The 15,584-nt window shown below is 44.6% G+C and overlaps 1 protein-coding gene across 5 annotated transcripts in view; it reads right to left on the reverse strand.

Moving 5' to 3' along the window:
* ODF2 (outer dense fiber of sperm tails 2) overlaps nucleotides 1–15,584 on the reverse strand; it is a 35,872-nt gene continuing 20,288 nt past the window's right edge. For all 5 annotated transcript variants that reach the window (XM_081896385.1, XM_081896387.1, XM_081896386.1 and 2 more), the window contains 10 exons: nucleotides 14,343–14,528; nucleotides 13,404–13,513; nucleotides 11,388–11,523; nucleotides 10,688–10,798; nucleotides 8,711–8,815; nucleotides 7,357–7,515; nucleotides 5,070–5,170; nucleotides 2,982–3,144; nucleotides 1,272–1,397; nucleotides 1–944 (listed from right to left, as the gene is read on the reverse strand). In XM_081896385.1, coding sequence (XP_081752511.1) covers nucleotides 771–944; nucleotides 1,272–1,397; nucleotides 2,982–3,144; nucleotides 5,070–5,170; nucleotides 7,357–7,515; nucleotides 8,711–8,815; nucleotides 10,688–10,798; nucleotides 11,388–11,523; nucleotides 13,404–13,513; nucleotides 14,343–14,528 — 1,371 coding nt within the window. In that variant the 3' untranslated portion in view covers nucleotides 1–770. The remainder of the gene's footprint in view (nucleotides 945–1,271; nucleotides 1,398–2,981; nucleotides 3,145–5,069; nucleotides 5,171–7,356; nucleotides 7,516–8,710; nucleotides 8,816–10,687; nucleotides 10,799–11,387; nucleotides 11,524–13,403; nucleotides 13,514–14,342; nucleotides 14,529–15,584) is intronic.

The following is a 15,584-nucleotide window of genomic DNA, read 5'->3' on the forward strand; positions in this document are numbered from 1 at the left end:
TTGAAAACAAAAAATCATGGGATATTTTACAAACGAAACATTACTGTTGAACACAAAAGTCACGCATGAAAATCACAAGTGATCAGAGATATGCAGCTCTGGAAAAATGGATCCCAGGAACCTTTACAAGAGTACAGATAGCATGAAACACCTTTCTTTAAAAAGCAGGGCAGGTGCTTTTCTCCTTCACATACACAATTACTGAAGTCACACCTTTAAACTGATATCCACCCCTAGAAAAACTGGAATAATGCAATTAAAAGAAAAATGAATGGTTTTCACACCAGCTATGTCTGGCCCAAGGCATGCTGCTAGCAGACACAACCTTTCATGGGTTCACAATTTTTCAGATGACAATTTTTATTATTATATATAAAAAAAAATCTAAATATTTTGTTCTGCATTCAACAAACATGATATTTGAAACTCATGGCATAGTGAGAAAATCATACATAAAACATTCATAAAATTAAAAGATGATTAAAACACTGCAGGTTACTTTCAAAACATGCAACCTCTGTAAGGCACTAAAAGACAGAAGGGGGGGTAAATGTGCCCCTTGTTGGCCCGCTTTAACATGGCTTATGATACACAATGCAGCCCTTAATGCCACCATATCACCAACATAAAGGGAGGATGAATCTCCCATGCCAACAATACGATGAAGATCCTGAGCTATTTAAGTTCCAAAATCAGATATGGCTTTGAAATAGGTCCACCCAGCTGAGCCTGTAGCAAGAGGGTCCTGGAAGTTAAGGAACAAGGTTTGATCACAGTGGAGATCGAGGACGAATCGGGGAGGTTGATAAGGCACTGTCTCCAAAGACATTGGCGTAAGAGGACTTGAGGAGCTGCACGTAGCTTTGCATGCTTCGGTTGGTGCTCTCAGACTGCTCAAGACGATCCTTCAGGTCATGGAGGCGGCTTTCATACCGACACTCTGCCTGCATGAGGACGGGGGAAATGGTTGAAGCGGGGGAAATCACTGCCAGGCTCACCTCGTTATGGATTCTTCACATAAGCAAAGAGCAGTTCACCATGCCTAGCGGAAATACCAGCCTGCTAAGCCCTTTATCTTACAACTTTAGCATATCTTCTATGCTCCCAATCAGTTCCCTGTGCTCCATCCTATTAAAAAAACCCCCAAAACCAACCAACCAATCCCCCCCACTCATCTACTTCCTTGCCTCCCTATCAAAACACAGGATGGGATGGACCTAAAAGTCCTTAAGAGAGTTAAGAGAGCTGTGCTGCTGCAGAAAGCCACTCACATCATCTTTGCTCCGCCGCAGCTGATTCAGTTCCGTCTTTGTCCTGCTCAGTTGAGTTTCCAAATCTAGCATCTTGGACTGGGCTGTTCTCTCCCTTGCTGCTGCTCGTTCCCTTGTTTGTTCCAGCTTTTGCAGGCAAAGCAATAGAAACAAGACAAACCAATGTTTTGGGTTTTAGCAAAAACAAAACCAAAAAAAGCATCCCTCAAGAACCTTTGGGGAAAGAGAGTGGCTCGATTCCAATTTTCCAAACCTTCTAAAGCCAGAAAACACTAAAAAAATGTAGCACTCACTTTCCTGTTATATTAGAAACAGGGTTAATCTACATATGCAATGTTAGCAGAAGAAAGAGCAACAAGACGGGAGGGAAATTTCTGTCCACACCGCCCCGCCCCCCCAGACTAGAGTTGCTTTACAGGCAACACACGTTCTTCACACACACAAACATGTTCTTTAAAATACATGCCCACCTCTCAAGAGTTTGAATGTAAAGTAACAGATGTAAAGAACTTGGAGAAGTAAAATGTGTGTATGTGTGTATTGGGGGCAGGGAGCATTGATTTTACTTTAAATATCTAGAGACAGTTCAAGTGGCCCAATACATTATTATCTTTGCATTTATACTTCCCCACCAAGCTCACATTTCTAATATGAAAGACTAAGAAGAAAGAAAGAATATCAAGTCACAAACACACACAGAGACAGGAAACATCCTGGGAGCCAGCAGGATATGTAATGGTAAAGTGTTTTGCTTTCACTGGAGAGAGCTGAGTGCGGGTCCCTATCCACCCACAATTTAATTGAGTGCTCTCTCTCAAGCTGAGCACATCTTCCAGAGCTGTTATAAGGAGAAAAGAGGCTCCTTGCATGGGCTGCTCTCAAGAACTCCTCAAAAGTAGGATGGGATGGAAGTGTATCAAATATGCATGACCTCCTACTAGGGCAATAGAGAAGGGCTCTTCAACCCAGGGGCTACATTCCCTGGTGGGCAGCCTTGGGGAAATCTGTGGCAGGGCTGGCCCAAGACATTTGGCACATGGGCGAACCACAAAATGGTGCTCCTCTCCCACCACCGGGGAATAAAGAACGAGTGAAGATCGATATCAAGAAGGGGGTTGGGGAGAATAAAGATCTACATTGGTGGGTGGGTGGGTGCCTGTTCTGTATCACGCTGGGTGGGTGAAGAGCCCAGGGGACCCCAGAGGGCAGCCCTGCCATTTTCTCCCTAGGGACAGGAGACTGGTAGTGCCTCCTGCTCACCAGGAAGCTGCTGCTGCGGCAACAGGAGACACGTTCTCTGGAGGCTGAATCTGCTGCCCCTGTGGATCTTGATGCCTCACCTCATGGGTGTGATGGCCAAGGCATGTGGAGGGGACTTTTGTACAGTGGGCTACATTTCCAGCCGCAGACACCTCTGCCTCCTTCCAGGTAAGTGAGGCATTGCCACATTTCAAGGACACATTCCTGCAAGGAACTGCTGAGCAAAACCATGCAAGGAGGACACCCAGAGCAGGGTTGGAAGAAGCATAGAGAGTCCCAAGGACCACATTTGGGATCCAGGGTTGAGATCCCCACCCCTTGTACTAAAGCATCTTCTCACTGATCTCCTGAAGCTGGTCCTCAAAAACAAAACACTTCAGGGAAGAGAATTCCGCTCCCACTGCAATGGCAATGCTCCTTCAGACTCATTGCCCAGTGGGAGGTACCAACCTGCTTCTTGGCATCGCCAATTGCTATCTCCAGCTGGCGAGCCAAGGCGCCACATTCCCGGGTCTTCTCCTCTAGTCGCAGCTGGGCCTGATGGATCGACTCCTCCCTTTTCGCTATGACCTGGATAAATTCTATATTCTGACCGCTTGCTGCTTCAAGCTTCCTGGATTGCAACCACAAGGAAGATTCATGGGTATATGCCAATCAAAACAGGGCTCAACATTTAAATGGACTAGATATGCCTGTAAATAAGCTTCGATAGGTGCTACTTTATACTGTGGTACCTCTACTTATGTTCACCTCCAGTTATGTATCCTTCGGGATACGCACACGGCAAACCCGGAAGTATTTTTCTGGGTTTCGCCGTGTGCACATGCACAGAAGTGCTTTACCGCTGTGCGTGCATGTGCAGAAGTGGTCCTTCCAGTTGCAGAAACCTCGGGATCCAACCGGAGCTCCGGAATGGGTCCTGTCTGCGACTGGGGGTACCACTGTGGTGTGTGGGTGTATGCTGGACAGCCAATGTAATGCCACCCAAGGGCTGCTGGACTCTTGAGTCTCATCCAGTATGGCCAAAGGTTGATGGGAACTGGAGTCCAGCAACATTTGGAGGGTATGATGTTGGCCACCCATCCCGCATAGGAACTGCAGGTGGCCAGCACAGTCATTGTTGCTTTGCCGATAAGCAATTTTCTGGAAACAACAACAACTTGTTTGAATGCAATGTCTGATCAAGCCAAAACTCTAGTGAAAAGCAAACACGGGCCTATTGACAACACTGATATTGCAAAGGAATGTGTTAAGCACCAAGTCAGACCATCATTTCTGCCCAGCATCAGCTGCCAGCACTGCCCGCCTGCAGTTCTCCAAAGCCTTAGGTGGGAAAAGGTATTTCCTTCCCCATCTTTCCCAGCTACCATGATTTTTTAGCTGGAGATTTGATTTCCAGACCTCCTTAATGTGAAGCCACTTGCCACAGAACATTGCATTTGTCTTGCTCTATGTGTTTGCTTTAGTTCCAGGGCTTCTGAAGAGGTCTGGCTGAATGAGCTGTCATGAGAACTGATCATTAGTGCTGCCCACAGGTGATTGGTCCTAGGAACCAGCAGGTATCTTAAGAGGCAGGTTGTGGAAAGCACATAGCTACATAAATTGCTACAGTTCCTTGACTCCTCCCTCTGGTCACCCCCCCACCCCCCAAAAAGTATAATGTATTGGCCTGAACATAAGCTGCACCTTTAAAATTCAAAGGGGGGGGGGGAGAGAAACACAATACCCGAATATAAGCCGCTCCCTTAAAATTCCGCAGGCACTCACACCCATTCTATTTTACCGTATGTATGTTTCAGCAGCAATATCGTAAAAGCCAGTTTTTGTAAGGTTGCAAATTTAAGCTGCACTTTTAACTTTGCACGGTCGGAATCTGGTGGGACAGTGAGACTTATATTCAGGCCAATACAGTATTAACCTACATTTGGAATGCAAGAGGCCTTTGCTTTTTGCCTTCCCAACACTGCCGGTAGCCTGATACGCATGTCACAGTAAGCGAATGCAGAAGTGGGGGGGCTCCTGAAGAGGAGATTGTGGCCATTTTGTTTCTCCCTTTTGCTGCTGCATCACACTGAATGAAACCATAGTTTGGCTTAGCATGTCGTGCAAACCCAGGCTTGTAGCTTAGCTCTTCCAGGCAATCCACAAGCCAGGAACTAAAGGACAAACCCTAGCTACCGCCAACAGTTAATCTGGAGAGAGTTAAAGTCTGACCCCAGGTCCAGACTTACAAAGATCACTGCAGGCAGCAGCAAAACTCTGCCGTGATTCAGTTGTGAACTCCTCTCCTGAGCTCCATATGTTCACGCTGAGCCATGGTTTGGGCTTTGCATGGTGTGCCAACCAGAGTGACTGTCTTCTCCACCATCACCACCAAGCCCAGCATCCATGACAAGACTACAGAGTTCCATACTCAACACTGATACAGCACCTGATTGATCTATACGCACAGGAAAAATTTGCACAACACAGCCTTTCAGTTTTGATCACTCTGCTCCCATCCTTGACAAAGCGTCATCCTCCCCACTTGCTCCTAACCTCTCCAGCTCTTCAAGCTTGAGGATCAGCTGCTTGTTCTCTTCTTGGGCAGACTGATACCTCTCTCTCATCATCTCCATCTTGTCTCCCTGAAGCTCAATCTGAAATTTGATTTGACTTGATTTAATATTTGTATTCCAGTTTCCCAACAGCAAGCGTTCAGCTCAAAGCAGCTAACATGGGCATTAACAAAGCAACAAAGACTGCAATCACTATAATATCAAGCACAGCATCATATAAATAAAGCAGACGGCAACAATAAGTCATCGAAACAATCAATACAATCAAATCAAACCATAGTAATTCAAGATATGAAAACGAAAGATTGGTTAAAAAAATAGGAAGGGGGAAAGGTAGAAAATGTGTAAAGTCTTTAAGGCCTTTCCAAGTTACCAGTGACAGGTGCTGCTCATTTTCTCCCCATTCTTTATTTCCTAGAGAAACAAGAATGGAGTCATGCAGAGAGAGACAGAAAGACAGACAAAGAGAGAAAAGGAGCAGAAAAAAACTACCATGTTCAGGACTTAAGTGGACCAGGGCTCATTTGGTGCTTATTTAATGTTACTATTTACATTGCACCTTTCTTCTTCCACCATGGAAGGTCATCCACATGCGGTTTTTCCAGGTACTGAGCAGACCCAAAGCTACTTAGCTTCAGCAAGGTGATGGCCTTGTGTGCTTTGAGACCAAACCCCAGGAGCAGAATCTGATTTCAGTACCAGGAGGTGGGACACGGAGTAAAATTAAAGACAGCCCTTCTGAGGTAGGGGTCTTTGCCTCACCACTAAGCAACTATAATCAGTAACCCCCTTCACATACACCCTCAACCCCACTGGTCAGAGGGCTGGCTGCAGGGCAGGGATGAGCCCAGGAACCTCCTGTTGCACACATTAAACACTGTACATGTTCCTGTTTTTGTGGCCTTTTCAGAGCCTATTTTGATCCAGCATGAATTTTTTTCTTCTCAGCGCTGCACAAATGAACCGCCAGCCACCTGCAAGCAAAGTGAAGCACACACAGATTGAGGCAAACCCCAAAGGAGAGAAAAATCACAATCTCTCTCTTTCTTTCACTCTTTCTCTCTCTCTCTCTCTCTCTCTCTCTCACACACACACACACACACAGAAGGAAAGGCTTATGGAGCCAAGCAAAATTAACCATGGATTGCTAAAAAGATGAAGTTGCCTTTGACAAGGAATGGAGGCACAGGTGCTTGTGGTCAGGCACATGTTATCCTCATGCTGGTTTGCACCCCATACAAAAAAAAAATCTTTGCAAATTAATATAAAAAAACAGTATTTGATTTAATCCACCAAGAGCTTATTTCACATGGATTTACTGTGCATAAAGATTTCTGGCTCAAAAAGAAAGGCTTTAGAAGAAGAATTTGGGTCAGTTTGGAAGCACAGTACAGCAGCTGTAAAATTAAGGCCAAAAAGGTCACACAGAGAGGCTTAGGGAACCAAGCATTGACTGTCAGAAAGACCAAAGGACTGGAACTTTAGCAAGCGTAACTAAACCAGTCACCATGAGCTGAATCTCAGAAGCTCCCCACCACCTACAGCTCAGGTCTTTGCTTTCAATTTTAGCACACACCACACTTACAAGGATGTGTGCATTTCAAGACTGAACAACACAGGAGGAGAAACTGAAGTGACTGCATGCTAAGAACTTCAGTTTCTATTTCTTTCTTTTAAAATGAAAGCAAGCAGTCCTCAATGGCATTACTTAAGTGTTCCATGCCTAGGTTGCACCTTCTCTCTCCCACCACAACAAGATAAATAAATTATGCAAAACAAGCCAACATGTGCAAATATTATGGTAGGCAGTTTTGATTCCTCCATCCCACTCAGTGCCTAGAGACCTGCCTAACCATATTCAAATTTTCATCCCTCTCAGTCTTGAGGACTAGAAATTTGACTTTTTGTTGATGAATTTAAGTTTCTAGCTTGAACTGCAATTACACAGAACCCAGGGAAACCTATGCATTGACAAATAAAAGTGTGAAGGGGGCTGGTGGATCCTAACTGCATGCTTTCACAAGGCTACCCATTTGCTAACTTGCCAGAGAAGGTGTTGGTGGACTGAGAAAAACAGCAGGCTTAAATGCAGACAGCAAAACAGCAAAACAAAGACATGCCACACGTCCTTTTATTCTGCAGTGCAGATGTTTAATCATTTCAAAAAGAGACGAGACAAGAGACAAAGATTGCATTTTCTTGATGCTAGAGGCTCATTTTGGTCCTCGGCTTGAGGTTCGTGTGGGCACCTTCTGCCAATCCCTTACCCGCTGACGGAGGTCTGTGATCATGGCTGACAGGTCCATATTTTTCTTCTCGTAACTCTTTAGCTGTTCCTGACACTCAGCCAGTTTAGACTCTGTGAGCTTCAAGATCTCAGGAAGCTTTTCTAGCTCAGCAACCTGACTCTGGAACTGCTTACGAGCCTGTGAGCAAGAATGCAAAAAGCAGGAATTACAGATAACAGAAAATAAAAGCACACATTCTGCTCATGTAAAAACACCAGGCAGACCCCACAAATAACCCAGAGATGCATTTTTAATAAAAGGACGCATTCTACTCATGTAAAAACATGCTGATTCCCGGACCATCCGCGGGATTCAGAAGGTGATTGGGCTGGATCCGGCCTCTGGGCCTTAGTTTGCCTACCCATAAATGGAGCAATGGTTTTATTTGATACAATAGCTTCCTATTTATTAAACTTATTATTTATTAAACATTTATGAATAGCTCTGCTGAATTAGACCTAGGCTCTAGCATTACAAAAGAGGATGAAAATCTTTTTCCTATCTGTCTTATCTAACTCATGCCATCTTTTTGTGTCACAGCATCTCTATCAAGTCTCCTATTCCTTGCCTTTTTCTAAACTAAAAAACTCCAAGCACTGCAACCTTTCCTCATAGGGGAGCTGGCTGTTCCAGCCCCTTGATTACTTTGGTTGTCCTTTTCGTCACCCTTGAATGCTCAATGTTCTGAACTCCACATCACAGCAAAAAACCCATCTCTATAGCAGTCCTACACATAAACTGTATCTATGGAGTTTCACCCCTCGACACATGATTCTCCAAGGTTTTTTCTAGCTCTGCTACCTGAGGTTTTCCAACTACAGATGCCGGAGATTGAACCTGCACCTTCTGCATGCAAAGCAGGTGCTCTACCACTGAGCTATGACCCCCTCCTAAATCTAGATCACCATTCGCCATAATTTTACAGTTTCTTCAGTAACCTTCTATGGAGCTAATTATGCTGTGAATCACTCTGACTGGACAAGATGCAGCATAATGAAACCTCCCGTTCTGTTTCTTTTCTTTTTTTCTTTTTCAAAAAAGCAGCAATGGAAAAGCCTTGGAGGAATGGGGACCCATGATGGACCATAACTTCCAGATTCCCTGCCTTCCCTTCTTTCTTTTCTTTTTTTTTAAAAAAAAGAGTGAATCTCTAACATTCGTAGAAACTGATAAATATGATCCAAAATGTACAAGCCGTCTTCCTCTCATGTTTTTATGAGGTACTAGTCTGCTCCTTCTCTTCCCCACCCCACGAAAAGTTCCTGTGCAGGAGCTACAACACTTGAAACCTCCCGATTTTATGGCTCGTCTACAGTTTGGACCAGACACTTACATTTTCAATCTCCTTGGTCATTTCTTCTTTCAGTGATTTGTTCTCTTTCTCACAAAGCTCCAGTTTCACAGTCACCTCATCAGCTTCCATTCGCGTTTTCAGCACCTGGGGAAAAGATGTTGGTGGGTTGTTGTTTTTTAAGGAGAAGACAAACATGTACAGCAGCTACACTATCAAATGGAACTGAATGAATCATGTTTCAGTTTGGGTTTAGTGAACGCAACTGTGAGAAATCTGAAGAGAAAGTATTAAAAGTCTTGCTCACATAGACACTCCATTTTTTAATCAGTCCTCAAAATAAAAGTCATTGCAGTTATGTTCTCACCTAAAGGAGTCAGAACTCAGAGGGAGACACACCCACCTGCCCTGCTGAACTGCTTTTCTCCATTTCTGTTAGAACACATAAGCTCTACCTCTAACCCAGGGGTCAGCAACTTTTTTCAGCCGTGAGCCGGTCCACCGTCCCTCAGACCATGTGGTGGGGCAGACTATTTTTTTTTGGGGGGGGGGGAATGAACTAATTCCTATTTCCCCACAAATAACCCAGAGATGCAGTTTAAATAAAAGGACACATTCTACTCATGTAAAAACATGCTGATTCCCAGACCGTCCGTGGGCCAAATTGAGAAGGTGATTGGGCCGGATCCGGCCCCCAGGCCTTAGGTTGCCTACCCATGCTCTAACCTATACAGGTGCCTTTGGTTCATATTCTAGAGACAATTTCCTCTCTAAATAGCAAGAGTGGAATATAATTCTGAAATCCACACCCTACAGCTTTACTCCTCATAATTCCACAGTGATGGGCTCATGACTGTAGGTTAATTCCACAGGGGCCATTGTTCTGTGAATCACTCTGACTGGGCAAGATACAACATGATGAATCCTCCCATTGTCTCTTTAAAAACAACACCACCACACACCCAGCAATAGAAAAGCTCTGGAGGCACGGGGATCCATGATGAGCCATAATCTCCAGGTTTCTAGCTTTTCTTTAAAACAAAAAACAAAAAACCCTAGCATCTGTAGAACCTGTAGAATCTGTAGAGGCAAAATGTATGGGGACCATTGTTCTGTGAGCTACTCCTGCATGCAAGCCCTTTATGCGTAGACTTTCAAACAGCCCAATTTCACTACAAGGTGAGACAAACCCCTTTCAAGTGTGACAGTTCAGATAATAAAAAGGTACTCTAAATTAGTGGACAAGGCTTTTATACAGAAGTGCTCCAATTTGTTGGCTTTCCTCCTCATTGGCCTTTGCCAAGCTGCAGTCCTCTCCAGCTGTTTTGGACTACAACTCCCATCATCTGCAGCATCATACAGCTGTGCTGCCTTGGTCTGATGGAAGCTGTAGTCCAAAACATCTGAAGGGTCTTGGTAAAGGTTGTCATTTATGAGCCTAGCCTAAGCCAAGGCATCTGCACCACCCGAATCTTTCATTGCCTCCAAGAACAGAGTGAGAGAAGCTCAAGCTCAAGTAAGAAAAGCCTTTGGAAACGCTTGAGAATCAACTAACCAGTTTAAGCCTATTTTATGTTCTGCAGCTCTCAAATCATTCTCTGTATTTGAGAATTTGTTTATTGCTTTTTAATTACTACCACAATTAGGCACCTCTCAGATTTTGAAATATTGTAATCCATCTTTGTTAGGGGTTGTTGTTTTTTTTTAAAAAAAGATAAATACTATTTCTACATTCAGTTTTCCAATAATAGAGGGCTACAAAATGAAACAGACCAACTTCAAATCCTTTCAGTAACGCAAAGGAAAAAGGGCAGGTGTTTATCAGGTACCCCCACCTCTTGCAAATATCTAGAAAAGAAATTGCCAAGTACTTGCTTAGACAAAAGACACAGAACGCCTGAAAACCAAAATGCAGCTCTGCCCCAATCTCCAAGTTCCAGGGCTTTGGAGCTCAGCAGGGAATTCCTGCCAGAAGACAGAGAAGGAAAGAGGGTGCCAAGGGTCTTTCGAGAGAAGTACCTGGTTCTTGTAACTTTCAATTGTCCCTTCGTAGTTCTTGAGGGATGCTTTGAGCATTGCTATTTCCTGCTGAGCTTTATTCAACTTTTCCTCCACCGGCAGAATGCTATTCTGGAGGAACCAGAAAAGAGACATGTTCAGTCAGAAGAGAAAGGACTGCTGGGCTGTACAGCAAGCATCTCATTCTCCCTCTCATGAGAGAGTCAGTGCGAAGCAGGTAGTTAAGAGTGTCAACTAGAACCTGGGAGACCAGGGTTCAAATCCTCCACTCGGCCACAAAGCTCACCAGGTGACCTTCGGCCAGACACTCATTCACAGCCTAATATACCTCACCAGGTTGTTATGAGGATTAGAGGAGGAAGGGGGAGAAGCATGTACACCACCTTGAGCTCCTTGGGGAAAAGATGGGATAAAAATGCAATAAAATAAACAAACAAATCCCATTTGGAACATCTCTTGCACTATCTCCACTGAAATGATTGGAAGTTATTTTTAAAAATGCTCCTGTACATCCCATCAGGATGGTGGAGATGCCCCTAGCAGACCTAGACCAGCTTGTGCCCTATGTATGTACGCTTTGGACTACAACTCTCAACAGTCCTAGCTAGCGTGACTGCGTTATGCTGGACTGATGGGAACTGTAGCCCAAAACATCTGGAAGGCCCCAGCATGGGGAAGATGAGGACTTTTCTCTACTAACCTTCAACCTCTCATTCTCCATTTTGAATGAGGTACTTTCTGTGACCTGCCGGTGCAGTTTGTCCACCATGGCATCTCTGTCTTCCCGCATCTTGTCTTCCATAGTGGTTTGCTGTTCCATCAAGTCTGAAATACGGCTTGAATACATGTCAGGGAAAGATACGTTAGCCCAAGGAAGAAAGAAGCAGCCTCAGTTCAAAGCAGAATTTCACAAAGATGACGGTCTTTTTAAGGCACATGATTCCCATATAGCAGACGAGGGAAATCTGTGGCCCTCCAAATGTTGGCTGGGGCTGATGGGAATCTAACAACAACAGAAAGGCAACAGGCAGCCTGCCCCTGTTAGAGACAGCCAGTGTTGTGTTAGGGTTAGAGTGTTGCACTAGGACTGGAAGAGATGCACATAGGTTCAAATCCCCACACAACCACAAAGCTTGGGTGACCTTGACCAATCATTATCTCTTTGCTTTCTTTTGCAGCAAAGAGAACAGATTGATGTTTATATATTTATCAATAATCTGGAAAAATTAGAGCAGCTTCCCACATGCAACCCATCCCCTTTCATTTGGCCAAGGAACTTGAAAAGAACCAGACCTAGGAATCCACACTAAGGTAAGTCCACCCAACTGTGCTACTATTCACATGGGAAGAGCAGTCTCAATCTCCCTATAGAGGTGGACCCATTATGTATAACGGCCAAACTATATCAAGCTTTGCATGTAACGGGCAAAGGATCTTTGGAAGACATGGGATTGGTTCACATCTAATGTCAAACTGAGGTCAAATCCTAGTCTACCATCCTAACTTGAAATGCAAAAAACAAACCATGGTATGCCAGCTCGGATATTATGAATTGAGCTAAGAAGGCTTGGTCACAATTTCAACCCAGGCCTCCAGGGGAGACCAACATCTTCTGACATCCCAAATGCCAAGGAGCAGCTACTGGAATCATTTCACTTCGGATTTCCTAATGGATTCCCCTTTGCACTCGAGCTATCTGGACCCCAGGAACAACCACTGTGCAAGACTATTCCTCAGTTTTGGCAATTGTATAGAATACTTAGATTTGCTCAATATTAATTAACGCACTTAGCTTCTTTCATATTAGGGAATTTAAACCCAAGTCCACAGTCAAAAATCATACTGATCTGTCTCATAATGTCAGTAGTGAAATACTGGATATTTTTATTTGCTAAGTTTTTTTTAAAAAAGTAATTTCAAATTTTCCATTTAAAAGAACATACCATTATAAAATACCTCACAGACATAAACAGGGGTTCAACTTCTTCTCTGTCTTTACTGGCAGCAATTTTTGTGTGCAAGGCTTTCGTTTGCCTGTTTCACTACACTGGGGTGGTTAATGTCAGGTCTGAGGGCCCACTGGCATCTCTTTCTGGCCCTCGGAACACTTTTCAGACCAGACTGTCCTCTCTGCAGGCAACTGTTGTCTTTCATACCTCACACCCCGTTTCATAACCTGATCTCCTGTCATTCCTTCAGCCTTTCTGCAGAGAAGTCCACATTCTTTGACAACTTAGGCCTTGAAAGCAGATTAAATGCAAAGAGGCCAATACCAGCATTCTGTGACTTAACGCAAACTCGCACAATTTGAACCCCCTTTAGCACAGAGCACCAACAGGATTATATGCTGTACACAACAAAGTTCTGAATGGATTTTTTAAAAAAATCAAAAAATCACAGAGCTGGCAGAATTGCAGTCACAAGTCATGGAGGAAACAGAAATGACAGAGAGCCAGGACATAAGGCCGTCATCTTCTTAACTAACTAAAAAGAGAGTAATGCAGTGATGGGGAACCTGTAGCTCTGCAGTGTTGCTGGACTTTAAATTCCCTCTACCTCAAACAATTGGCTATGCTGGCTGTGGCTGATGGAGCCCAGTAGCTTCTTCAGGAGCCCACAGTAATCTTTTCGCTCTGAGTGCTGTGCTGCCTCCCATCCATCCCTCCACGCGAGCCGTTTTGGGAGCCAGCTCCAAATGGGACAGCACAGCTCTCACCTGTTCAGCATCACAATCTCGACTTCCAGATCACTTTTGTCTTTCACCACCTGGTTGTAGCGGCTTCTCCATGATTCCAAGGTGGACAACGCCTCAGCAACATAGTTGTCCTGCCAAGCAAGGCAACAGGCAAGGTTAGAAGAGCAGCCACATTTTTTGGCATAGAAAACAAGAACTCATCTGACACCCCACACTCATGACAAACTGTACAAAGCAAATACAACGGAACTTTGGGTAACATAACTCTCAGGTTGTGAATGTGGCATACTTCTGGGTTTTGCCATGCACACATGCACAGAAGTGCTCTATCGTGCCACATGAGTGCGCAGTAGCAGCGCCTCATGTTGCGAACTTTTTGGGGTATGTAAGGACCCCCAGAACGAATTAAGTTCGTATCCGGAGGGTCCACTGTAGACTTTCACAGCAGCCCTGTACTTCTAGCCTCCTTCAGCCAAAGCCAAGCCTAGAAGATCAAGGCAAGTCCAATACAGATCAAATGCTCCTCAATATCCTAACCAAGTTAAGTGGTCAACAGCATGCTCATTCCCCCCTATGCAGATTCTCCCCTTTTCCTTTTCAGCTTTCACAAGGGTGGCACAGAGTTACATCTGCAGCGATGACTTTGATTATATCTTGCTTTAAATCAAGAATTAAAAGCTGTTTTGGTTGAGAACTAACCACAGTTGTCATTTAACTCCAGTGCATCATAACACTAAGCCATATTAATGTTGGACAGGAAGGGAAGGAGAGAAGAACAGAAGGAAGAAGAAGATGGGGAGGAAGTACATAAGCCTATGGGGAGCTCCCAGGTAACATGCTTCCGTCCTTATTGCTGGTGTCCTCAAATGAAAAAAATAAATGGTGTGAGGAGGCCACTCCACAAAATTTGGCCCAATAGTAAGCGATGCCCTGGCATGGAGGCACCAGAGCAGCCATCACCTTTTCTGCCAGCTGGGCATTCAGTTGATCTGCATACTCCTCGCTGCGCTCCGCTCGCTCTTTCTGGGCCTTGATTGCATTCTTCAGGGCGTCCTTGTCACGCTCAGTCTTCGTCTTCAGCTCTTTCAGCTGTTCCATTATATTTTCCACTTCTGCCTTGTGTTGAGCTGCAACACGCTCCAGATTCTGAAAGGAAGGCAATCAGGGTACATGAAGAAATTAATTGCGCTTCAGGCAGCCAAAGACTAACTTTTCCTCCCTGCAAGAGCTGAGAGCAGAGCAAGGCAACATAGAGAAATGTCTCAGGCCAGTCTTATACTATCCAAAGACCTAGTAAAACTAGCTCTACACAGTCTTAGTTCTGCATCTTTTTCTCAGTTGGTATATAGAAGGAAGATGTGTTCTGTCACCCCTTTCTTCACACTTATTCCTACCACCAAAGTTTCTACTATAATCTCTAGCTGTCTGTCTATTTATTCTGGAGGATCTGGGGCAAACCACTGCTCTGGGGCAGGATGCTAGAACAGATGCAGAACAACTGTAGAACCCCAAGTTTTTGTATCCTTCTTTCCCTACTTCTGACCTAAATGATATTATAAAGGTAAAGGTACCCCTGCCCATACGGGCCAGTCGTGACCAACTCTGGGGTTGCATGCCCATCTTGCTTAAGAGGCCGGGGGCCAGCGCTGTCCAGAGACACTGCCAGGTCACGTGGCCAACGTGACAAAGCTGCCATGGCGAGCCAGCACCAGCACAGCACACGGAAACACCGTTCACCTTCCCGCTAGAAAGCGGTACCTATTTATCTACTTGCACTTAGGAGTGCTTTCAAACTGCTAGGTGGGCAGGAGCTGGGACCGAATGACGGGAGCTCACCCCGCCACGGGGATTCGAACCGCCGACCATGCGATCAGCAAGTCCTAGGCGCTGAGGTTTTACCCATAGCGCCACCCGCGTCCCTTAAAATTATATTGTTATATATATTGTCATTCATGATATATCTGTTTCTGTAATTTTATTATTCTATCCTATTTTTCTTGCTTCAGGACCTTTTAGCGGGAAGTGATGCACAAATTTAATAAACCTAAAGACCAAAGTGGCTCAAGAAACTATTGGATTCTTTAGCAGAAAAAAACACCAACTAAAAGTTTATAAGTAGCTATGTAAGAGGACAGGAAGCATCCCTCAGCATGGGAAGCACAAGTAAACTGAGTGAGACCAATGGTACATCTAGCTAAGTAC

Source organism: Podarcis melisellensis, assembly GCF_964234715.1.
Source record: "Podarcis melisellensis genome assembly, chromosome: Z".
NCBI classification, from domain to species: domain Eukaryota; kingdom Metazoa; phylum Chordata; class Lepidosauria; order Squamata; family Lacertidae; genus Podarcis; species Podarcis melisellensis.